Source organism: Struthio camelus, chromosome 5, assembly GCF_040807025.1.
Source record: "Struthio camelus isolate bStrCam1 chromosome 5, bStrCam1.hap1, whole genome shotgun sequence".
Taxonomy (NCBI): Eukaryota; Metazoa; Chordata; class Aves; order Struthioniformes; family Struthionidae; genus Struthio; species Struthio camelus.
Genome location: NC_090946.1, coordinates 22,280,107 through 22,304,949, shown reverse-complemented (window position 1 = coordinate 22,304,949; position 24,843 = coordinate 22,280,107). Strand labels below are relative to the sequence as shown.

General features: G+C 39.4%; 1 protein-coding gene across 2 annotated transcripts in view; it reads right to left on the bottom strand.

The window, feature by feature from the left end:
- Window positions 1-6,911: 6,911 nt before the first annotated feature.
- Window positions 6,912-24,843, bottom strand: part of RRAS2 (RAS related 2) — a 45,610-nt gene continuing 27,678 nt past the window's right edge. For both annotated transcript variants that reach the window (XM_068944989.1, XM_068944990.1), the window contains exons 2-6: window positions 19,341-19,428; window positions 18,506-18,608; window positions 16,673-16,781; window positions 8,834-8,952; window positions 6,912-8,372 (exon numbers count right to left, since the gene is read on the bottom strand). In XM_068944989.1, coding sequence (XP_068801090.1) covers window positions 8,285-8,372; window positions 8,834-8,952; window positions 16,673-16,781; window positions 18,506-18,608; window positions 19,341-19,428 — 507 coding nt within the window. In that variant the 3' untranslated portion in view covers window positions 6,912-8,284. The remainder of the gene's footprint in view (window positions 8,373-8,833; window positions 8,953-16,672; window positions 16,782-18,505; window positions 18,609-19,340; window positions 19,429-24,843) is intronic.

Sequence of the window (24,843 nt, the reverse complement as noted above, 5' to 3'; positions counted from 1 at the left end):
TCTGCATTTGTCCTTGCTGAATTTCTAAGGGGCATGCCTGACCCCTTCCTCCAGCCTGCCTAGGTCCCTCTGGATGGCAGCCCTGCTCTCGAGTGTATCATCTGGTCCCCCCCATCTTGGTGTCCTCTGCAAACATGATGAGAGCGCAGTCTGTCGTCTCCGCTAGGTCATTGATAAGGGTGTTTAACAGGATAGGTTGCAGGATAGATCCCTACTTGTTACTGTACTCTACCTGGAGGCCAATCCATTAACCACTACCTTCTGAGCCCAGCCACTCAGGCAATTTTTTCTTTTTTAACCCATCTGGCTGTCCATCCACCCAAACCACAAGGTCCTACATTCAATACAAAAATCACGAGAGAAAGTGGCAAAAGCCTCACTGAGCTGAGGTAAATAACACCTACTGCTCTCCCCCACACACACTTTATACCCACAAATCCAGTCATTTCATCATAGAAGGCAATCATGTGGGTCAGGTGCGATTTACCCTTGGTAAATTCATGCTGACTCTTCTCAATCACCTTCTCCTATTCATATGCCCAGAAAGTTGTTCTGAGAGGGCTGGCTGCATGATTTTCCCAGGCACTAAAGCACAGCTGACAGCCTATATTCCCTAGCTTGTTCCTCAGGCCTCTCTTAGAGATAAGCACAGCATCTGCTTTCATCCAGTCACCAGCAATTTCCCGAATCTCCACGACTTTTCAAAGATGACAGAGCGGCCTTCCCAGGACATCGGCTGGTTCCCCGACTCCCCTCGGACGCAGCCTGGCATGTCCCAGGAATTTGTACGTGTTGAGAGCTCTCAAGTAACCCCTGACTCCATCCTCATTCACTGCTTGCAGCGCTTCTTGTACCTTTGCATTAATCAGCGAGGCTTGAGAGACCCTGTTCGTCAAGATTGGGGCAAAGGCAGCATTGGCTACCTCAGCTTTATCTATGTCCGCTCTCAGTGTCTCCCCCTTCAGCAACAGTCCCACATTGTCCTTGTTCAGCAAGTTATGCACAGCTTTTGAAAAAATGAGAGGACAGAGGGGAATCATCCGCAACACAAATTATGGAATACTCTGGAGGAGTAAGTCAGAATCAAGAGGCCCAAGCAATAACTCAATCAGTACTGATAGCACTAGGAGTGAGATACAAGTGTCTCTTCTCTACTTGTATATACATTCAGAGCCCTCCAAAAACATCATAAATTAATACTACTAGGAAGAAGTCATCACAGGGCTGTTCCTGGAAGTACACTGCATAAAAAGAGACTAGTGATGATAGAGCCCAGATCTCAGGACTCGACAGTGATAGAGGCCTTCCCAGACATCATACATAACCAAAAAAATGTGCTATTAGACTCTGGCAGCCAGAGACATAGCGTCATAAGGATAGCTACTGTAATGAGGGTTTGAATTATCTCACAGACAGGTAAACAGGATAGGTCCAACTTCCTTTTAATTCCAAAAAGAAAGATTAAGAAGTTTTTTAAACTTCTTAACTTCTTTTCAGAGTAGTTTATAAAGATAACTGCACTAGAGAAGTGAGCAGCTTCAATGTGCAACCTGCTTAAATCTGCAACACAAAAAAAAGTACCAACACATTCAGAATTCAACAGATAGTTCCTACTTCCTTTCCTTTCCATGAAGTACAACTGGATGAATGGGTATTTTAAAAGTGTTTTTAGAAAGGAACAGAAAGTTACCACACAGAAGTAGTATTATCTAAAACCTTGAAAAAGCAGCTATCAGAATCACTGAGGGATGAGCTTGTAAGCGTAAGACATAACAGTTAATACTGGCAGTACAGTACCTGTGTTATGGTACTTGATCATGCTGTAAATAATAAAAATCACCTTGAGAAACAGAATGGCTCAGCTGCACGATGGAGCAGATAGGAAGGAACACCATTTCGGATGAGTCAGAAAGCCACCACTCAAGGAACATGATATCCTTTCCTGAAGTAACAGAGGCTAGGCAGATTTTACAGCTTGTGTAAAGACTCTTCTAAATATATACATATGCCTACCAATACTGACACCTTGTGGTTGTCAATAAAACACTTCATATATATTTCACCTTTCTTTCAGAATTTATTTCAGACCCACTCCAGGGACAGCACCTCCCTCCACCCACCTCAAAGCCGTGGCGAAAGTGTCCTGCAGCTCAGCCTTTACAGGCAGCTGCAGAAAGGCAGCAGAGCACAGTCACCAAACACTTTTAAAGAAGATATTCATACCATGGGAGTAAGCTCATTTTTACATTTGTCATGAGATACATAGAATGCACTCAGAGAAATGTAACTGTACCATACTGTCGCTCTTCAGCGGTCACGCTCAAACGAAATTAAATTTTTTCTTCTAGTTCCTAGAAGTAATTCCTGCCTAGGACTAAGAAGCAAAGAACTAAGAGGCTTCATCACAGCCTCTATTTAAAGTTTTGGTACCAGTACTGTTCTCCATTAATCTCTGTCTCTACAATACTTTGATATGTCAGGGGCATTTCAAAAAAGCATACTGATGAAGTGCTAGATGTCATTACAAATTAATGAGTACCAAATACTCGGTACATCATACTACAGTTCACAGGATCCAGCTATAAAACGTAGCTGAGCAGATTAGTATCTGCTTTCCAGCAGCAAGAAGATACATTCAGTTCTGCACGTTACTTGCTGGCTGGCTCAGGAACGTGACTGGGTATATTACACGCATTAATCCAGTCTAGTTTTTGTGAGGGATAGTCTTCTGCCCTTTATGTTTATTCCACAAAGAAATCTCTCTAGCTCTCCAAAACAACTGTGGTCTTACTGCAACATCTTCGTAGCCACCTTCTGCACGAAGCAGGCACAGCACGCATTTGCAGTGTGTTGCTACTGGGCATTAGGCTCTCTTTAGTTTAATCCACTGCCTTTTCCACATCTGCCTCATCTCATTTAAAGCTCTTTATCCTCCTAGCTAAAGGCTGCTAAGACAGTCCTAGCAATCCTCATTTCTGTACCTGATCTGTTGTGTATACTCAGGCTAGAAAAAATAGGCAAGTAGCTGCATTATTTTCCTCCTCCATTTATTACCATTCTTTGGTGACTCTTCCCATTTCCTACCACTCTTCCGGCTGTTCCCTGGATAGCCTGAATAAAAACCTGAAAAGCAGGGAGACTGTGGCCTGGACAGCCACAAAAGGTTTAAGAACAAAAACGAACTCCTTTCAAACAATTCTTTCCACTAGAAGATCATAATACAGAGAGCATACACAATAAATGGCCCTTAACAGTCTTCTGGCCTTACAAGCTGTGCCACAAAACACAGGTCTCAAGACCTTAAACATGCTGCTACCTACCCCTCTTTGGAACCTACTTCAAGCTTACCACTTTAATCTAGGTTTCCAATGTAACTTGGCAAGTATGGCAGGAAAGCTGTATTTACAAAAGTGATAAGCACTGCACTTGCTCAGAGGATCCCAAATAGTAAGAGTGCTATCTTAAAAATCTTTAAGAGTTCCAAGTTTTGGCAAAGACTGCTTCTCTGAAGTGGGTTAGCTGGTCAACCCACACAAAGCACACTCATGCCTCTGGAATTCCAGCTTGTATTTTTCCTCTAAATTCAGTTTGAGTGTTTCTTCCGCCACAGTTTTGGTATACGAGGGTAAACAGCTTTCAGAATCCATGCCTAAATTAAGTCAGTGCATGCATTCAGTTCTACTGTTTAACAGATTCCTGAACTTTTTCAGTCAAACTTACTAATAAGTCCAGATAACTGTTTTAGCAGGGCTTACCCTAATAATCGACACCAAGTCTTCTGTCTGAACTAAGCTCATTAAAGCCTTGTAATGAGATTATGAGGTAAGGCCAGTCAATGATGACTACAACCATGCAGCAAGTGAAGTGTTGCCACAAAATGATAGTAGAAGAGCATTAACCAATAATTTTATGTTTGAATCCAGAGCTAAATTTTATCATTGATGACTAACCAACCATACAGCTATGCGTAAAGTCAAATTTTTCTTTCGTGCTAGTGGGTGCTAACTCCTTCCAACTATATTTTGCTTTATTAATCATTTCATAGACGCTCGTCTCATTGCATCTCATTCGCTCTTGCCCGATAGTCTACACCCAGGACAGATGCTAAGCTTTGAGAGCAGCAGCACTCCAGGGCCAGCAATAATATTCAATGGAATAAAGAGGTAGGGGTGGTAAAGCCTTCCTTTTTTGCAGGAAGATGCAGAACAGTGCAAATGCGCATTGTAGAGTGTCCTGCACTTTGCAGGATAGTGCAAATAAGAAAAGTGAAAGGAAAACAACTTGGATAGGAAGATCATCCACCTCATATTCCTACACAATTCTGCAATTTTACCACACTAGGTTAGTTTTAATCTGCAGCAGAAAGACTGACTTGTTGCAGTGATCACGGTTCAGGCAGCTGCCCAATGCAATAGGCATTGGGCAATAGGCTGGACACAGACTAAGAAAACAGTCCTCTCCTGTCTTTTTTTTTTTTTCTTTTTTCTCTCCTTTTTCCTCCCTTTTCCGCACAAGCAAATAACTTCATAATTATCAATATCAGTGGCTCCATCTCACCTGCAAACAGGCCACTTAACCAAAAAAAGGAGATTTTATAGAAGGTAATGGAGTACTTCTCAAAATTCACATCTTCACCTTTGTATGCTAGTTAGCATGTAAGTACAGATGCAAAAGAGTTATGTTGTATAAGGTGGGGGGGGGAAGGAACAGGTCAAATATATTAGCTAGAGCAAGTGTAAAGTAGCAGCATGTGCTTAAAAGGCAGCATTCTTCCCTGCTTCCAGGCTTCGCACAAAATGCCACCAATTGTATAAAAAGACTTTACCTATGAGAAAGTTGAGCAAGTTAATTCTACTCATCTAGAAGAGTAATAGGCTCAATAGCTTGTGATTCCAGAGAAAGGCAGGTTATTTTGCACTTGGAAACAAAGATCCAGACCTTCCTCTGTGCTCTAGGAGGAGCAAGAGGTCATTCACGTATACTTTAAATACCCCAAACTCCTTAACGTCAAACTTCCAATGATTTAGGGAAACAGCCTTGAACAGAAATAACTACAAACGAAAGTGACAATTTTCTAAGCATTTGTTCTGCCAGATAAAGTTTCAAGAAACTCTTCACGTATGCTCTTATGTCAGTGAGAACGTGAGCCTATGACAAGGTGTCAATACTGTGAGCTCGCAAATAATCAAAGTCATAAAGATTGGAGCTACAACTTTTGAGAAGCCTGATAAGGTCCCTACTGCAATTTGCAAGCTGAGCACTAGGGACAAAAGCACCATTTTTCATTATCTTTGGTTACAACAACCAGAAAAGCAAATTTTTGAGATGTCTTTAGCTCGTTTAGACTCACAACCACCTAGACGATCAACACTAGCCACAGAATGCGGTATTACTTTACTAAAAGCTTACTTCAAGCACGTTGCTTTATTGGATATCCATCCGTTCTCTGCCTCAGCGGCTGCAGCTAAACAGTTTGGGGTTTTTTGCTAAACAACAGTAAAAAGAGCTACTTGTTACAAGAGCATACTGCTGCTATGTGGGAGTGACACGTGTCCCGACAGCAGGAATAACTACCATATTGTATCAAACCTCACTGTTTGACTAGAGGCCTGCATCCTGGGTGACACACCTACCTGCAACAGCTGCTTAAATTGGCATGTATGAACCAGTCTCAAAAAGAGACCATAACATTACATATGAAGATTTCCCTGCATATTCCTCCCCAGCACAAGGCTTAAAAACATGTTCATCAGAGTATCCTGTCCTGGGTAATAAACTTTGAGCAGACTGCCATAGCAGCACCTGGTGGTCCCATTTCTGTTAAATTTGTTTAAAAAGTTACAATGTGGCTCAGCAGACTGGAGTAGGTTGCTCAGCACCCACCACTTCAAAGCTATAATGCTTGACACAGGAGGAAAAGCAAGGGTGTGGTGCTCTCCACCTTCTCTACCAATTACAAAGAGTTACATCTTAAGAGATCTATGAGTCACCCTTTTATTTTAAAAAATCAACATCAGTAGTAAATAAATGGTTAAAAAAGAACAAAAAAAAGTAATTTAGTAATAAGCATATCTGTACCTCACAAATTTAGTCTCAGCAGGCATGCTGTAATTTTTTGTCTTAACTCATTCTAATGCCACACATTTAGTGACTTAATTCCAGAGAGCTTTACATATTTAAGACAAGAAAACACATGATCTTCACTACAGGCTGTAATTTCTTACATTAGACTTGAAGAATGTAATCCACCTCCCAAATGTATTTCCACTGTAACTTCTATTTTGAACTTTCTACATATTATTCAAATCTTAACTAGCCATTTGCCAACCAATAGCATTCAATGGTGGGGGGGGGGGCGGCGCGCAGAAGGGAAGCTACTTAATCTCTCATAGACAGTATTTCACAACCTAATCTAAATTATGCAAAAAACTTACATTCCTCTGCTATGCGTGGTAAGTGTTACTTCTAGGATTAATGCTTTGCTACAGTGAAGGTAACTGGAACTTGTTTAAACACTGTTTCCTCAGCAGACACGTACAGATTTATGGCAGAGCAACTGACAGTCAGCATAGCCTGAAACACAAAAGAATTAATTGGGCCATTTTTTAAATACATATTTTAAGTCAAAATAAACACCAGCTTTTATTGGCTACAACAATTTGAATTAACATAGCTTGCGCCCTCAGCGTGTTTTTTTTTTTTTTTTTTTTTTTAAAAGAACTGAATAAGAAGCACGTCAAGTCACCACTCAAGGAGGAAGCTTCAAGCTACTTTCAAGCATGAAGGGGGGGGTCACGCAGACATGCATATTTGTCTCCTAACTAGCTTGCATCACCCCACCTTCCCACCACCCCCAAAAATTAAGTTTTTAGAAGAGAGAGGCAGAAAGAGGCAATATGCTTACCTCCTGATAATGGTTAGATCATCTTTAATTCTAGCACCTGAAGTTATACAAGGGTTTGCTTAATAATCAAGTTTCAAAGAACTGTTGGACACATTCAATAAGGTGACAACTGTGCAATACCACTCAGTATTTCAGTATCAGGGAACATATTCTTGAATTGTTTAAACACAATCCACAGAACTCAAAAATTAAACAACCATCCACAGTTTAACTAAACAATCAGTTAAAAGTCTTACAGTTTAATAATTCACATAATGGTCAGTCTTTAGTAAGGGATACTGAAACTGATTAAAACACAACACTAGATTTTACTCTATGGGTGTGTTGGGCAGGCACATAATGGGCCATTCTTGGGTATAATCATAACAGTAAGAAGAAGTTTACCACAGTTTGGCAAATCCCACATTTTGTCAGTTAAAAGTGAACTGTGAGAATTAAATACTCATCTTTACATATACACAAGTTATGCTGTGAAAGCATATTTGCTTACAAACATATAAAAATACTTGTTAACTAGTTTGATAAGAAAATAATGTATAAAAGTATATAGCAAAAACATTTAATCATCTCTGACAATGGAAAGATCAAATTCATTTTTATATCACATAAAACAAAAAACAGCTACAATTTTTTAAGTTTTCCTCAATCCCTTACCCAGAAATACAAAGGAAGACACATTAATTTTTTTTCAAACAATGATGTGAAATTTCATGACAAGCTGAAATGCCTCCATCCAGAATGAGCTCAGGTATTTGGCCATATTCTAATAGTAGTAGTAGTAGTAATCATCCTGTAGCTGCTCTGGATTCATAAAATAAATACAGTAGACTGTTTTGGCCACTGAAATAAAACTGCAGCATAAAAAAGAGATGAACATTTTTGCTGACAATGAAATTCAGTGTAGGTTTCTTAAGGCTAGCTGAATACTCAAGTCTAATTTAACTGAGGGCAAAAAGCCAATCCACCTCTTTTTTAAAGTATATTCTATACTGCAATATAGGTCTTTGTAATAGCTAATGAAATGTCAGAAGTAAAAATAAATTAATTCACAAAAGAAAACTTATGCATGACTTCAACACCTTGTCCTACACGGTTTTGTTTCATCTCCTTTGCGAATAAAACTCCACAAGGTGCAAGCTCTTAAGGGAGAGAAGGAAGGAACTGTGGTATTAAAGAAGCAGCCTTAGTGTTTTGTTTTGAAGTCTACCCCAAGATGACCGAGTCTTCTTCAAGAACTATTCTGCCAGCTTCTTGGACTAAGGCTATTCTGGTGACCACTTTTAGGACATGCACATATAAGGCTAGACCAATACCAGAAGTGATGTAAAAAGATGGAAAGAAAAAATAATCTGGCAGTTGATAGCTTGGTTCTTGGGATTCTTAGAAAATAACACAGTGGCAGCCTTTCTTGTCTTTTTCTTTCCGTGCTGGCTCTGGTGAAGGAGGGCATTCTTGTTCTTGAAATTTCCTGAAAATAAATATTTCAGATTAAATTCATAGAATCATTTCCAGTTAAATAAAAAATATTGTATTAAAAGTTATCATTTTTACACTCCCTAGAGGATGGGATTACTTTTGATATCCAAACTATTGTTTAATGAGCAATAGCTTTTCGGTTTTACTTTTTTAAAGACTTCCCTTTTTTTTTTTTTTTTTTTAAACAGAAGGCCAATACTCTGATTTAGTTCATCAGGCTTGCTTACCACATGATCAATAAAATGTGAGAGAAGAAGGTAAAGCTCTCTTTCAAATCCATATAATAGTCACAAACTTTTTTTCCTAATACATGGGGACGTCTTACATGGATAACGTTAGCTGAAGTTTACAGAAAACAGAAGGTAGAATTTTCTTAGTGGTCTCCCCCATACATTTGCTGCAGCTACCCATTAACAAAAAGATACAAACTTTTTTAGACTTAAGTTATATTACCTTATAACTCTGACAAGTTCATGAAAAGCTTGGTCTACATTCAATCTGATTTTTGCTGAGGCTTCCATGTATGTTACTTTAAGTTGTCGTGCTAGTTGCTGACCTTCCTCTTGTGTCACCTGTAACAGAAATTAACCATTAAGCTCAAGGGTTCTGCAGACACATTCAGATCAGTAGATGCTACAAGTGCGCATTAAAAGTCTACTTCCCTCAAACAATAATGGTAACTGTTGCACTTTAATACAATAAATAATATTTGACCACAGAATAGTTTCTACACCATCCACGTAATAAAAATGGAAAACAAATGCACTTAAGATATCATTTCAAATACAAGTGAAGATTTTTTTAAAAAAGGTTCTGCAACGGATAAAGACTAACCCTTCAAGGAATTTCCTTCACTGCTCATCCCTTCCCTTCACTTCTGCAGTAACAAGACCAAGTTTTCCTTCATAAGCAGCCAAGAGTCCCTCACTCCTGCTCAAAGCAAGTGTTTCGGCGAAACAAAATCTCCCGGATTACTAACACAACTGTGGATACTAATTGCTAAATTCACCCTCCCCCTGTCTCAGCCAAATCTGGAGCAAAAGAAAAAACAATTGTTACTTAAAATACAAAAAGTGACGTTTAGTCTCTGACTCTTTACAGAAGTCATAAGAAATCTGTCTCCAGGTTTAGGGACACTAAAGAAATCCTGTCTTCCTCTTGTCGCCCTGTGACCACAGAGGAAAGGGAGATTAAGAGCGAGAATGTCATTATTTCCAGAAGAATCTGTCATTACACCAGAAGTTGGTATAACATTTCAAAGGATGAGGTGGAAGGCAGGAATCTAGTGGAACTTTATAGGAGAGAGGAGTAAGCTGGTCACAGAGCAAAACCAAAGACTGCTGCCTATTTTTGGACGATGTAGAGAGCAGTGAGGTCAGCCAACAGAAGGATGCCTTGAGCAGTGCAACACATGAAAGGGCTTCAACGGGAAGTTCATCCATACGAACAAGGAGGAAAGGGCAGCCTTGAGGGATAAAAGGAAGCAGCAACACATCTTGGCAAGACAGTGGCTAGAGGAAGAAATATCAAAGATTACGCTGGTTTAACAGGAAAATGTTGTCAAGCAGGCATGTACATGACTGATACCGTGATAACTAAAATATAAACTTTTGGTTTTTTGAAAAGGCAGTTAGAAATTCACTTCCATTAGAAGTGAACATGGAAACACAGAGAACTACACAGAGAACACACATGGAAATAAAAACAAAAAAACATTGTTGAGAACATTCACCACAGTACAAGGTACAGAAGTACATCTTAGCTTGCAAAATATAGCTACGCAGGTGACCTGAAGTCTTCAAGTAAGGCACCTTAACTTGTTCAATTCCTGTGCCACTGGCACCCACACTTAAATTCTGCTCAAACATCTACTGCTGAACTGAGAGCAGCTCTCACTAAACCGTCACAGTTTGGTGCAGCCTTAAAACAAGCAAGCAAGCAAACAAAAAAAAAAACCCCAAAAACTCAAGATCAACTACTTTGATCTCACTGGAGCTGAAGGGCCTAAAAAGTAAAAGTGACTGGGATCTCTTAATTCTCCATTAGTGTCTGAGGACTGAATGATACTTAAAATTTTTGCTCTAGCTGAATAAAACATATTTCAATCTTCCCCTCCAATCCCAGATGTTGAATGTCCTTTTTCCAAAGTCTATGAAGGATGCATTTTGAGAAATATTCACATCTATTTTCTGGTAAGACAATGATATTGCAGAATCCCCTGAAATTTGTATCAGAACCTTCAGAACTTTTTACGCGTCTTGCCTCATTGACCAGATGAAAATAGGTTAAAGCATGGACACGGAAATTGTTGCACAACCAAATTCCTTTTACTTTTCTTCATCCCTGTATAAACTACTGCAGCCCTAGACATTGACAGACTAAAGTCTAATAAAAATAAGTAAACAGAAAGGAATATATAGTTCCGAAGAGAAATGAACCCAGTCTTTAAATGTACACGCTTACTATCTATTATTGTATCTAAGACATGTTATAGGCACAAGACAAATGCAGCTGTAGGGAATGCAATTTTATTACACTGTAATAAAGTTAAGTTACACTTCCACAATATTCTGCTTTTAAAATGTTACAGATGCAGCATTAGAGCCCTTATCACATTTGCATGAATACCTGTAATTGCTTAAATCCAAATAATGTTTTCATCATTTTAAGTTTACAAGTGTCTTGTCAAGTAGCTTGTGGTCAATCTTAGTGACCTCAACACAATCAGTCCGAAAACAATTTTGGCTGGGAACGCTACAGAAGTGTTTGCAATGCCAAAGTAGTAAATCAGGGGCCAGAGCATACCAGTTCAATTTTTAAGGCTGAGGGAAATATAGCAAGTACAAACAGCAAACACTTGAGAACAAAACTATAAATTTGCATCTTCACATCCCCTTCTCCCTCCTCAAGTATGACAATCCTGTGCCATGGTAGACTTGTGAGTAAGGGTGATAAGGGCGCTTATTAAAGATCACTATCAAAATAAAAACTGTATACTTTTTCTTCAAAGAACACTATATTTTATTTTGACAGAAGTAAACAGATTTTGTGTGTGCGTGCGTGTGTGCGTGCAAAAATACCTTTCTTTTGGTAAGCTTAAGGATGAACATGAATAGAAATCACTTATGATGCTTATTCTTTGTTTTAGAATAATTTATTGTCTGCTTTCAGATACCATTTGCTTAAGCTGTTCAGCATTTGGTGAGAGTTTCTCAAATGAAGCACCAGAACAGAAGAACGCAAACAAGCAAGGCAAACATGGAAATCCTTTTCGCACAAGTAACAGTCTTTCTTACTGAAACAGCTTTCATTTGAACGTTTGCATGAAGAATCCCACGAATATACTCCCCTAAGTATCCTACATGGCCCTCCCTCTTCATTACGATATCTGAGAAGCATCAGAAATGTATTCGTTTCTCAAGTTTCTATTCTTTTCTCTACCTAAAGAAACTCTACAAGGCTGCCTGACTTCACCAGTGCATACGCGTTCTGCCTCCATAACTACGTAGCTAAGGGTCACACTGTACGCGCATCAGGTGGTGACCACTGAGTGCTTCTTTAAGTTCAACAGGATCCATTTCACCTTCCTCATGGTCTGTCTACAGTGCTCCCTGCCCAAAAACGTTCTTCCGTTCCTGCAGACAGTTCCATCATTCCTGAGAAGTAGATCTGTCACCTTTTTTGCCTCACCAGCCCACTCACAGATTCTGCTAGCTCTTGCTTAAAGTCAGCTAACACAATGCATTTCTGCAGTGGTAGTTCCTTACCCATTACATGCATTTTGGCCACATTCTCATTTAAAAAGTCACACTGGTGCACACAAATTGTGGTTATGCAGCACTGATATGTATTCAGCTTGACTTGCTGTATTCAAATACTGCATCAAATGACTGATTACTAGTTGCCTACACAGCTCAAATTCCAGTTTTCTAGCAATAAGGCGAGCCATGGAAAGAAAGCACAGAGATATTCCACCTGTAATAACAGAAGCATCATTGCATATGGCCATTCTCACCCTTAAAGAGAAGACAGAAGTTAACTATATTAGTATACCAGAAATTTTTGAATAATAGTTCTGTAGACCTGCATCTCAACAGTACTAGAGGAAATACTCAAAGGACTATATAGAAAACTGGTCTGGTTTTGCCAGTTACAAATAATATATGCATTAGGCCAACTTTCCCTGAAAGAAAAGCTAGTACCTCAAGAAGTTATTGTCACATTTTCATATGGAGTTCACAGTGAAGAGAGCGGCCAGAGCTACATACGTTAAGGTAGGCCACCCCCCAGATCCCTGCACCCATCCACCCCCTAGAATGAGCCTCTAGACCGAGGCTGATTAAGTTCAAACTACAAGACTGCTTGCCTGGGGTCAGCTTTGCTGATGCATAACTAAAGTCACAAGGACCTCGCTTTAAAGATATCTAGTAACATACAAAATCTTCGCACTATGCCATTGTATTAGTTCAGTAATGATGCAAAAGGAAAAACTAGCATTTAATCAAATTCAAGCACTTTCCTGTTGCAACTTGGATTTTCCTTGAAATCCTGCCATCTGGGAAATGATCAGACTTGACCCAGTTTAGCTAGCACTTATCTTCAAAAAATTATATATACCCTGCACTGACAAGCCTACTCCTCTGCTAGTAGCCGTTACAGCTGGAACATCAGGTGTTCCATTGAACTGGCTACTGTAGAAACATCCAATGTTGTTCAAGTTGTACTGAGTTAACCCATTTAAGAGAAGTAAATGCCATACTGCACTTACTTCAAGGGAAGAGCAACGAGAGAGAAGGTGCTTAAATCTCAGCCTCAGTTACCAGCCTGTGACTGAGTGGGGAAACCTGGAAATATCAGTAATGTCATTCTTTACCCTGGGAGGAAATCCTAAAAATTAATGCTTGCACATTTCCACATACTTTCTATTACTTCAGCAGCACAAGGCAGTTTAAGTATGTGCTGAGAAGCAGTTGCCACCACCCAGGATTATTAGTTGCACATAATTTGCTTCCAGACTTATGGTAGCATAATGACAGTACTTTGTACAACTACAAAATAGCTACTCGCATAAAGGTGTGGTCAGACCCTTGAGACATCCAAAACACATTCATATATGTTTAACTCTCTCGGGCGCCAGGAAGATTTGTGTTAGTGCTACCAAGCGTGCTTTGCTGTTCAAAACAAACAGTGACTTACTTTAGTTTTATGCTCTCACAGGTAGCACATGTTGCTCTGCTATTTCACTGATTTGCCTCCTAGCTTTCAAAAAAACAGAAAGCAGATGCCTGGTGGGGGCAGTTTTGTTCTAAACATCACTTATACTCAACTTCCTGAATTCAAAAAATACTACTTATACATTCTGAAGCTGAAAAGCACATATTTGTGATTATACAAGTCTAAAAGAATAAGATGATTCTTTGTAGAACTGACAGATAAGAAAAAGGACTGTGGTATTATATTCTAGTCGGATCAATTAGATTTATGGAGTAACTCAAACAATGCCTGACAGACCCGCAGACTGAAAACGGGCAAGTTTAGAAGATTAGCAGTTCTCTCTTTGCCTATAAAAGCTACAGCCTGGAGACACTTTGCTCTTCTCACTCCCCAGAGAGCTCCCATCCTAGCTAAGGGAGAACTCCCTCAGGGAACGCTCTCGCCTCTTCCCCAGACTTGCCCTGCACGTCCCCGCACACAGGCAGCCAGGGTGCTGCTTGTCCAACTGAAGTTTTCCCATATTTGGGGAAGTGTGGTGGCAGTACTAGTTTTCAGCCAGATCAGCAAGCTGATCCAACTTACTGCACAGACATCTGTATCTAGAGTTCACTGGATGGAGCAGGAACAGCCCTAGTGACGAGCAGAGGCTCTGGCTGCCGTTTCACACCAGCTGATAACATCTAAGTGCTGCTGCTGCCAAAAGGCGAGGTCTCACTCTCTCTCCCCCCACCCCAACTCCTCCCTGCTCCGCTCCTAGCCGCAGTCCCACCCCTTCCCATGCTTCAAGCTCTGGCACTCAACCTTTCTGTGAGCTGATTTAACTCACTAAAGTATCAGAAAGTCATCCCAGCTTGTTTGTTTTTCCTCCTAGTCTATAGAGATGATTCAACTCACAAAGTGCCTCAGACGAGTGCTATGGCCAGCAAACAAAAGTGTGGGAACATGAAGACCAGAGGGAGGGGAGGCAAGACTGAGGGGAACCTCTCCCTTTTGCAGATCTATTATGTCAGCTCAGCATCTCGCAATCATTCCTTTAGATTGACTTAACACTGGCTGGATTGTACCATGTGAAGAAGAAGAGAGTGTGTGTGCACGCATGTACGTATAAGAGTTAAAAACAGGTATCCAGCTATTTCAGAAAACTTAGACGTACTATTTCAGCTATACATCCCAGAAGTTGTAAGCAGCAAAATTTCAGAGTTAAACCATTTGAATATTGCTGCTTTGAGCTTAAGTTTGAATCAGCCCATCACCATCTGAAAAAGAAGCTAGGGACCGAGTACAGAGGATACTGTGGTAGGAGAATGAGTGATAGACACCTCCTTCTTTAAGGGAGAAACGGGTAAGTTACAGGCTGTAAAATAACGTTAGGAAAATGGAGGAAAGAGAACACAACGCACAGCTATTTCTAGAAATGCATCTACAGGATTACAATCTACGTTTACAGGTATCCTCTGAGAATCAAGAGTTGACTGAGACGAAGCTATTTCCCTCCAACAGTATTTGGGTATTTACCCTTTAGTAATTAATTTGCTTTGGTGCAGAAGAGTTTAGTTTCACCTACACAGTTTACACGCTGATGTCCTGTTGGCGTGTATTAGATAAAATACATTATTTTCCAGGACCTGCATAGTTAAAACCAGGAATTTTGATGGGGAATGATGGTAATTTAAGTGTGAACAAGTCTCATTTTTGTCTCAGGAAGAGGCTAGAGAGTTCTGGGCACGCTTGACTATTCAAAGTTACTTCTGATGAACGTAGTGAGCTGAATGTGAAAATTTCCTTCCAGATAATATCTTTCAACATAGGTTTTAGTTTTTTAATGACCTTCCTGCTCAGGTTCCAGGGTTAAGAGGTTGTGACAATCAAAGGAGTATAATCAGAGGGAACTTTTTTGTACTGAAGACTTCAGGTGGTACTCAAGAAAAACTCTTTCAATGACAACAGCCAAAAAAACACCTAAAACACCATATCTCTTAATGTTATTTATTTCAGGCCTTATTTTATCTTGTTCCAGCAACTAGTTCTTGATACAGAAAAGATTCTATTTAGCAAAGAACAAAACCTATGTGAATGCTTGCGGACAGAAATTAATTCATGTTTTCTTGGTGATCACATCTGGGAATTTCTTACTATTCAAAGCTGTTTTCCTTGTGAAGCTCTTAAGAATAATTACAATTTAAGTAACTCTTAGTTTGCTTTCATTAAAAAAAAAAAATTGATGCGTTTGCTACCAAAGTTTAAGAGTCATCTCACTAAATCAAGAAAAGACTGAACTTCTGAATAAGTTGAAGAACAACACAAGTTTGACAACTGATCCTTTTCTGCTGACATATTAAGGTCATTTTCACTTCAGGTCAAATCAGCAATTTGGTGCATGAAATTTGAAAGTGTAAATAGGGAAAACAAATTTAAGTTCCTCCTTTAAACCATTCTAAACCAAATCTTTTAAGTTCTCTTACAACTAGCTGTAAGGCTGAAACCTACTATTTTCAAAATCTTAAGTCATTCAAATAAGGTACAAATTCTGTCATTGTACCTCCAATTTCAAAAGCTTTAAGTCAGTTATGCAGAAGTTAAATAGCCAAACAAAAGAAAACAACGAATGACTACTCATTTACATATAACAGCAGGGAACAATAAAAGCAATATCAGTGCAGTCTCATAATCATGCAAGCTAGCACTGGAATGTGCTCTGCTTGGCATAGCATGCTTTGGTGAGTAACAGAACAGAGGAATTAGACACGTTCATGCCTGAGTAATCAAGTCATGACAGAAAGCTCTCAACTCCGTATGTCAATAGATTTGGTCTCAACATCACCCCAGCGAGTCAGATAGAAAATCTGTGGTATGTGGAATGCCATCACATTTCTAAGATTATCCAAGTATAGAAAGTGAGCATAGTTGTGTTTCTTGCATTGTGATTAGTTAATATAATACCACTTATTCATTTTTTTTTTCTTGTTCCCACTCTATTTTGGGGAGGAAACCTGTAAAGTTTCTAGAAGAAAGTAAGTAACTGATGTTACTAGTAAGTAACTAGTAACAGTAAGCAGTAACTGATATCAAATTGCTTACCTGTCTTTGATGGTCCAGATCTGCCTTATTACCAACTAGAATCATAGGAAATTCATCACGATCTTTCACTCTAAGAATTTGCCGCTGAAATTTATAGATTTCTTCAAAACTGTAAAAGAACAAAGTTGGAGTATCAGTGTACTAATTCATAGATTCTTAAGTTCTGCAGAAGTTCAGGAATGATGAATCATCTATTAGGACTTGCCCTGCCATGCCACACAAACACAGACAGCTGCGGACACTGCATGACCAGTTAAGAGAAGCAGTCAACGCTCCAACTAGAAAAAAAATTCTGACTCAAGTTAACACTGTACTATGCAACTGGACTTGGTTTGCGCCACAGGGCAAGTAGAACATTTGTTTTGTCCCATTCCAGAGGCACCGGGATTCCCATGGGTTGAAGGAGACCTGAGCAAACAGCCCATTTTTCAAGTGTTGATTTTGGAGATCAACTATGGTTAGAATATTCAAACTTCAGTCTAGAGACGCTGCTGACAAATACATAAGCTGGTATCCCCAAAGCCTCTACAGCTGCTCTAAGGAATTTCTGGGCAAGTTATCAAGTTGGTAAATTATATTCCTTGAAGAACAAAAAAATGGTACGGTTAAATGAGCAGAAAGCTTTCCAGTGTCCTTCATGCATGCTGAGGACAGCCAATCAAGTTATTTCAGGTACTGATGATATTTAGCCAGTGAGGAATATTTCCAGTGGTGCTTAATGAAAGGTAAGCAAAGCAGAAAGCTTCCCCAAAGGCAGAATATAAAACAGACTAACTAACTAAACAAGGACCTCTGCAGAAAAAAAAAAAATCCTGCTTTCAGTGAACACTGTTACAGCTGTATCACTACACAGGGAGCTTCAGTACAAATGCTGGAGACAAGTGCACGTCCTTCGTATCAGAGGCGTCCCAGCCATTATGTTTAACTTCAGGCATACAGCCTGAAGCCATTTACACTTAGATCTGTAAACTAAAATTCAAAAGTAAAAATCACCACCAATAAGGAAGTTTCATTAAAAAAAAATTATGGAGTCAGATATGACATTGGTTTATATGGGTAAGGTGGACTGGCAATCAGAAGGGTGAATTAGAAGGAAGATATACTACCAAGCATACCTGCACCTCCATTTGGATAAGGTGCTTTAACACCCTGCTCAGAATTCTGTAGCAACTGGAAGAGGAACTAGGTGTTGTCCTAACTGGAGCTGAAAGCTACTAACTCATCTATATTACTCCTTTGTTCAGAATTACTTTCCACCTACACAAGTAGAACAGACACTACCAGCAGATACTTGATAGATATGCAAATTAAATCTTTAATTAAATGAATATGAGAATAAAAACGAACACTCTGCTTTTCATCTGATGTCTTTTAAGGGCTTCAGAGAAGAAAGTGATACGCAAGTTTAACATATCAACAACTGCTTAAAATCAAGGCAGATCCTTTGACAGAAAAGCAAAACAAAAGCTTAAAATTTTCAGTCAAGGCAAAGGAGTTCACATTGCACTTGCTTTAAATCTCATTTACTTGCAGGAAACTAATATTCTGGACAATATTTTAAGTGTAATGAAATTCCTAAATAGAGTCATCATTTTTTCTTTATGCTTTAAAGTAATCTATTGTAAAGGATAGATGCTCACTTAAGTAGTGGTTTAAAATGCATTTTCATCAGTGCTGAAAGAATGTTAATGCCTCAGAACATAAGAGTGATTGTATCCCTTAAGATTTCTGTTAGAGGTTATTTCAGTAAAGGTTAGAGCAACAACTTAATTACAGCTTCAAAAGTGGATTGTTTTTGTTTCTTTGTTTTAAATAAGCAGACATCAAGCTTACCTTCCTCTATCGGTGACTGAGAAAACAAGCAGAAAACCTTCCCCTGTCCTCATGTACTGTTCACGCATGGCTCCAAATTCTTCTTGTCCCGCTGTATCTAGAACTGAACACGTATGCAAAATGTTAACTACTACAATTTATGTTGTTAGAATACAGACTCAGGAAAAAAAAAAATCCTTCCTAAGAGGCTATTGCAATAGCCTCTACTGTACATCAGAAGCTACACGAAAATCACTTTCTATAGACATTACAGGATTTTTGATGAGATTTTCCATGCGTTCTCGGACTGATTCAAGAATTCAAGACCTAAAAACCAAACTGAAAGACGAAGTCTGGGCAGGTTTTCACTAATTCATGACCAGCTGAAATAGCTGGAAAAGGTACAGAGACTGGGGCAGAGGTGCTGTTTTCTCCTTAAAGAAATTTTTGACAAGGGGGAACTGAAACTCTTAACGCAAAGCATTTGTATTTTATTTGGGAGAACATGAGAGCTGGGAGATCTGCTTTTCGTTCTACTGTGTCACCCAAGTAACTGACAGGAGTTGTATAAGTTCTCCTAGTTTTGTAGGTATTAAGGTTGCAGGAATAAGTCTTCTAAAAATATCCAATCTACTATAAATAGAGACACTTAAACATATGCGAGGTCTAAACATTTCAAATCATGAGTATCTCAGTAAAAAAATGACAATATACTAGCTTTTATCAGCTGCAAACTTACATAAAACCACATACTGCATAGTTGTTCAACTGTGCTAACATTTTACGCATACAAATGCAAACACAGGCCCTGACAGCTATGGACTACTTCATATTATGCTTTAGTTAGGCTACTTACTGTCCAGGCGTGCTGCTCTTTCATCTATCACACACTGTTTGGTGTAGGAGTCTTCAATTGTTGGATCATAATCCGTAACAAAATAGGACTGCAGAAGAAAATTTTATTCGTAAGACAAGTATATATAGGATGCTCATTGAGCAAGATAGCTAAAATTGTAACCGTCATGACTTCGTAAAGGTGAGGAGGTTGTTACCCATATACAAGTTTGTCACTTTATCCAAGAAGATAGGCTATAATAGCTTTTCTATTCCTGATAAACTCTTCATAAGTTCTAGAAATTAATGGCAGATTACCAGAATTTACTGGGCTCCTAGAGAATTTCTAGCATTTTTCTAGAAGTTTCTAAGGATCCCTAGAATTTCCCAGCAGGAAGTCCCAGAAACTACAATTTAAGTAGATCTTAAGGCCTTCTAGTAACCGCTAGGGAGCTCTCAACTTCTGGTAGGGCTTAGAATTTTTTGACAATTCCTACAAGTGTCCAGAATCCTCCCTCCCGCAGTTTCTAGGAAGTGCTAGCATGTTCTTATCAATTTCTAGAATTCTCTAGAAGTTTTATTTCTATTTCTTGCAATGGCTCCATGCAGAACAAGTGACATTTAAGTTTTTAAACTGGACAGACTTTAGTAATTATCCTCGTTCCTAGGATTTATCTACTTCAGCTGGTGTTTTTAACGGCTTTAAGCACCACTCCTCCCCAAGGCAATTTCTCAAAGCAGAATAAGCTATAAAACACCTGCATCTCCTGTTGCCTAAAGCCAAGGTTCCAGCCAGACACCATCACATGTTACCTATAACCTGAACCACCAAATGAAGTACCTCTTTCTAGAGACCGGGTGACCAGATACCAAATAGCATGGGTAACAACACTGTCCAAAGAAACACACAAATTCAGATTTCTCAATACGAATTTCTAGTTTGTGTGTAGCCATAGGGAAGTATCTTTACCCAAAACTAAATCATAGTAGCGTGCTGATTCTGAACTGGCAGCGCATACTACTCTGACTACTTAGAGATGAAGAACATAGATGTGTACGTACCCAGATGAACACTACAGCAACAGAGTACTACTTGCATATGCTAATCAATCTGCAAGTCAACAGGCAAATAAGAATACTTTACATCTACACATTGGCTCCTATGAAGCAAAAAAAGCAGGAGGGGTTGCTCTTGTATTCAAAACAAAAACATTTTCTCTTGCCGATATCTGTGACTCAAAGCATCATCTAGCAGCTTACGAACAGATTTTCTGTTCTTAATTTTGCAAATTTAATCATAAACTCTGTATTAGGTCTCAAGTCTACTGTTGCCATTAACAGACTTTGAAAGATGGAAGAGAAAAATTCATTTATCCAGATATGCAAACATGTAAATAGAATTATTTAAAGAAACTGGTTTTAGAAGGGAAGATCACAGGGAAGGGAGTCTAAACGATATGTTTCATTAAGGAAAGAGAAAATGGTATTTATAGAAATGGCATTAGGTGACTAAAATGTAGTGTCACTGTTACTGTATCTAAAAATTCAGGAGTCTGATTTGGAAGACTAAGCAAGCACACTAAAGTTGCTTTCTATCCCTCTCCAGCTTTAATAACTATATTAGATTTTCATTTCTCTGTCCTGCAGAAGTCAAAATTACTATGTGACCCTTTGCATACATGAAGTGGTAAAGTATGCCAAGTTTTAAACAAAAGGGACAGTCTGGAATCAATTTATTCTACTCTCATGAATCAGTATTAGTAGATCACCCAAAGCTGCAGATTTATATCCAACAAGTACAACATTTTTCACTAAGAGAAGTCAGGAAAAGAAAATCTTAACCGTCTCAGAGGGAGTCTTCATCTTTCTCTCATCATCCTTCCAATGGCCAAGAACTGTAGCAGGTTCTGGACTCTCCAGGGCATTTTTCTGACTTCCTTCACTGCCATGTCCTCCCCCCCCCCCACCCCTGCTCTCCTTTTCTTTCTTAAAAGAAAACCACACACAAAATAAGAGTCAGGCTAGGTTCAGAGACGTGGAAGAGGGCTCCTCCCTCAAAAGAGGTAACAGGATTGTGCTGGCCCAACGTGTACAACGAAAGCATTTTGACTTTCCAGTGTCAGTTGCATCTCAAATTCAGAGTGAGCACACACCAGAGCTCCCCTATTTAAGAAGCCTGACATGAACAATTTCTTCCCTGCTAAGGAGTTGCACTGCCAAATCTGCTGTCACAGCCACTACAGTAGAGGTTTGCAAGGCAATTAGCATTGTGGTTTACCTCCGGGCAGTGGACAAAACTAACATGCTTGAAATAGCTGCTGGTTTTGAAGGAGTCTTCCCAAATTGCATTGTGATTATTTGCCACAGGGAGCATGTTAACCACAGCTTTCAGACCTTATTTGGTCAGGATTGATTCAGGAAAATTAGATGCAGCAATTCACCAATCTAGGCAGAAACGGACCTTATTGCTACCGTATGACAGTCAGTGTTTTTAAGAATGAAGGAACATTAAGCATGTCTCAAAACACGCCAAGACACCGTACCTTTACCTCCAAACGCCATCTTGCACTAGTGAGAAGCCTCCTGTACGTTCAACAAGCCCAACCATACAGTGGCACACATGATTTTGTAGAGGCAGTCACAGAGCTTGTGACAAACTTCTTAGAAGACAGGAGCACTACGTGAGTAGATGCAAAATACCGTCAACCTACTGGTTTATACTGAAGCTGAGTCCAGACAAATTAGAGGAGCACATACACACTTAGCACAGCAGTATGGTGCGATTCCAGTGTTTAAATAGCCAGGCTGGTTTACTGTTGTCTTCTTCGCGAAAACTGTATATATAAAGTATTGAACACTTTTCAGACCAGGTGCCCTACTGAACTACAAAATATCTAGCACTGAAATATCAGAAAGCTACAGCAGTTATCTCAGATGCCAACTGGTACAAAACAGACTAGATCACTCTCTAGGGTGACTCGTTACAGTACCAGTGGAGAGACCTGGTGTACAGATCTGCTCCTCCAGGAGTAGCTAAGTTTTTATGATGAATTGGGGAGCCAAATCTCAGTCAGTTGCCTCCAATGCAGTCGGCCACTAGCTACAGGAAACAGAAGAAACTAAATCTCCTTTATCACTAGACCCCTCCTTAACCACTTGTAAACATAAAGATTGTTTCCACTCAACTCCTAGGGTGGACATGAGAAGCTGAGCCCAGTACTCCAGTTAACCATTCTGTTTATGCAAGGTATTATGCAATAAGATTTCTAGCTTTCCTCTAAGACTGCAGGGCAATCAAGTCCAGAGATGGGAAACCTTGCCAAGGATGCAAGCCTTTTTGTGGAGAAGAAAGTTAACCCTGCAAAACCTATACCATTTGCAACTGGGCAACCCACCACCACCATCCCTTCCTATACACACACTTGTCATCTTTAAATGTGTTCCAATAGCGATTTTCTCACCTACCCAGGAATTCCTATGAGTAGTGTTCCACAATAATGAGATTACTATATCTAATAGTATTCTTACAGCCTTACTGCAGTTAAGATGATAGGAATTCTTAAATCACTGCTCTAAACACTGAAGTCCTTTGGCAGGGAGAGCCTGTGAAAATCTGCTTTCAGCTTACTACCTTCCCCATTCACTGATTTTTGCCTTTAATATACAGAAGGGAATTTCTTTGTTAGCTGAACTTGCAGTCTCAGGATTCCCTCTCCCTAAAATGATAAAATAATTACCCAAATGAAGATATTTTACATGTAAAGACACAGATCCACAGTCAAGTTTCACATCTCCTGTGCAGCTTTTTTATTTACTATTCATAGTGCTATCAACAGTCCACAGACTGAAAAAAAAACCCATTGGATTACCTTGTTTTGCCCCAGAATTTAAGTTCTAAGGTGAAGGAGAAATTAGACACTATTAACAGGGTACTGTAAGCTATAGTCCAGAGCCTGCTTGCATCATCTGCTCCCTTTTATCGTTACACAAAACTTGAAGATCACGCAAAGAAAGGCAGTCCAGTACAGTGAAAGCATACCACTATGACTAAGTTAAAGGAGTGGTACATGCCAAAATACATATTCATCCTTGCTACATCTATAATCTCCATTTGTATTTACTAAATATATGCTTAATGTTTCAAAGAGTTACTAGTTGCTTATTTAAATTTTTTCCACATGTTCAAATGTGTTTTTGGTTCCAACCCAGTGAAGGCAAGGAAATAGAAGGGTTTCCACCCTCCAGCTGAAGTTACAAGCCAGCTTTAGATTTAAATAACATCTACAATTTCAGCATTGTGAATAGCCCAGAAGTCCTTCCCAGCTATAAATTATAAGTTACAGTTTAAAAAAAAACAAGTTAGTGAATACTACACACCAAAGCTCCAGCTTTAAACTTGAGTTGACTCCCAAACGTCTGAAACCCACGATACCAAGACATCTCCCTGGCTCAGTACTACATGAGAGTACTTTCTTTTGGAAGCTTCTCCTTTGACTCTCTCTAACACTATGATCTTTCTCTTCACCATTTTCCTCGTTTCCTCTCCACTTCACCTGGAACATCTGGCTGTTCCTGTCCCACTTGAAGGACGCAGTGGCACATCTTCATATTATGGGCATAAAATAAATAATACCACCAACTACAGGCTTTTCACACAATAGGTTGATCAGAAATATTTAATCCAGAAAAAGGATGAAATCTGACCAAGTTACTTTCTAAAAGGCTTTCTTCATTTAAGTGAGCGTTCCTGGTGCTTGTTCCAAGTCTTAGACAAAGTCAATGCCACAGTTTAAGGTTAGGATTATATAGTGTCCTGGCCAGCCCATAGGAAGATGAGCGGCCAGCTTTCGGCCTGAGCTACTTGGCTATAGCATAAAAACCCTACACAGACTATGCATTAAGATCTGAACAGCTGACTCTATAAATCAGTCATACTTTACCCTCCTCCAGAGTGCAGGGAAAGTTAGAGATAATTTCAACTTTTCTCTACACTTCCCTTCCAATCCCTAGAGGAGCGCAGACAGGTTCAATGTTTCCACCAATACATTGTTACAGGATGAGTGGCAACATCCTGCCATCTCACTCAGATGCAAAGTTGACTCTGACCTAGAACTATTCTGCTGAGGAGAACTGGTAGTTAAAGTAACTCCTACGGCCCCAGCACCTGAAGAGACCCACTGTCCTCAGGTTAACAGAAGAACCTCCTTTCTCATGACAGAGGGGGGCTCCTAAACTATGTTCTTTAGAAATACTAGAGTTGGCTGGCTAGAAAACAAGAAAAACAGGCAGAAGGAAAAAAAACAAACTGATTTATGGGAACAAACTTAAACCCAGACAGCATTCCAGAATAATGAAACACGTAGGGCAAAGCTGAGCAATTTATTATTTTGTTGACACTTGGGTCATGGAAAAAAGTAAAAAGTTAACTGATTAGCGAGCCTTTGACAAATTTGCTAAATACTTGACGTATAGCTCTCAGGACAGGTATATAAAGGGGTGATTTCCTATGACTTGATGCTTACAGA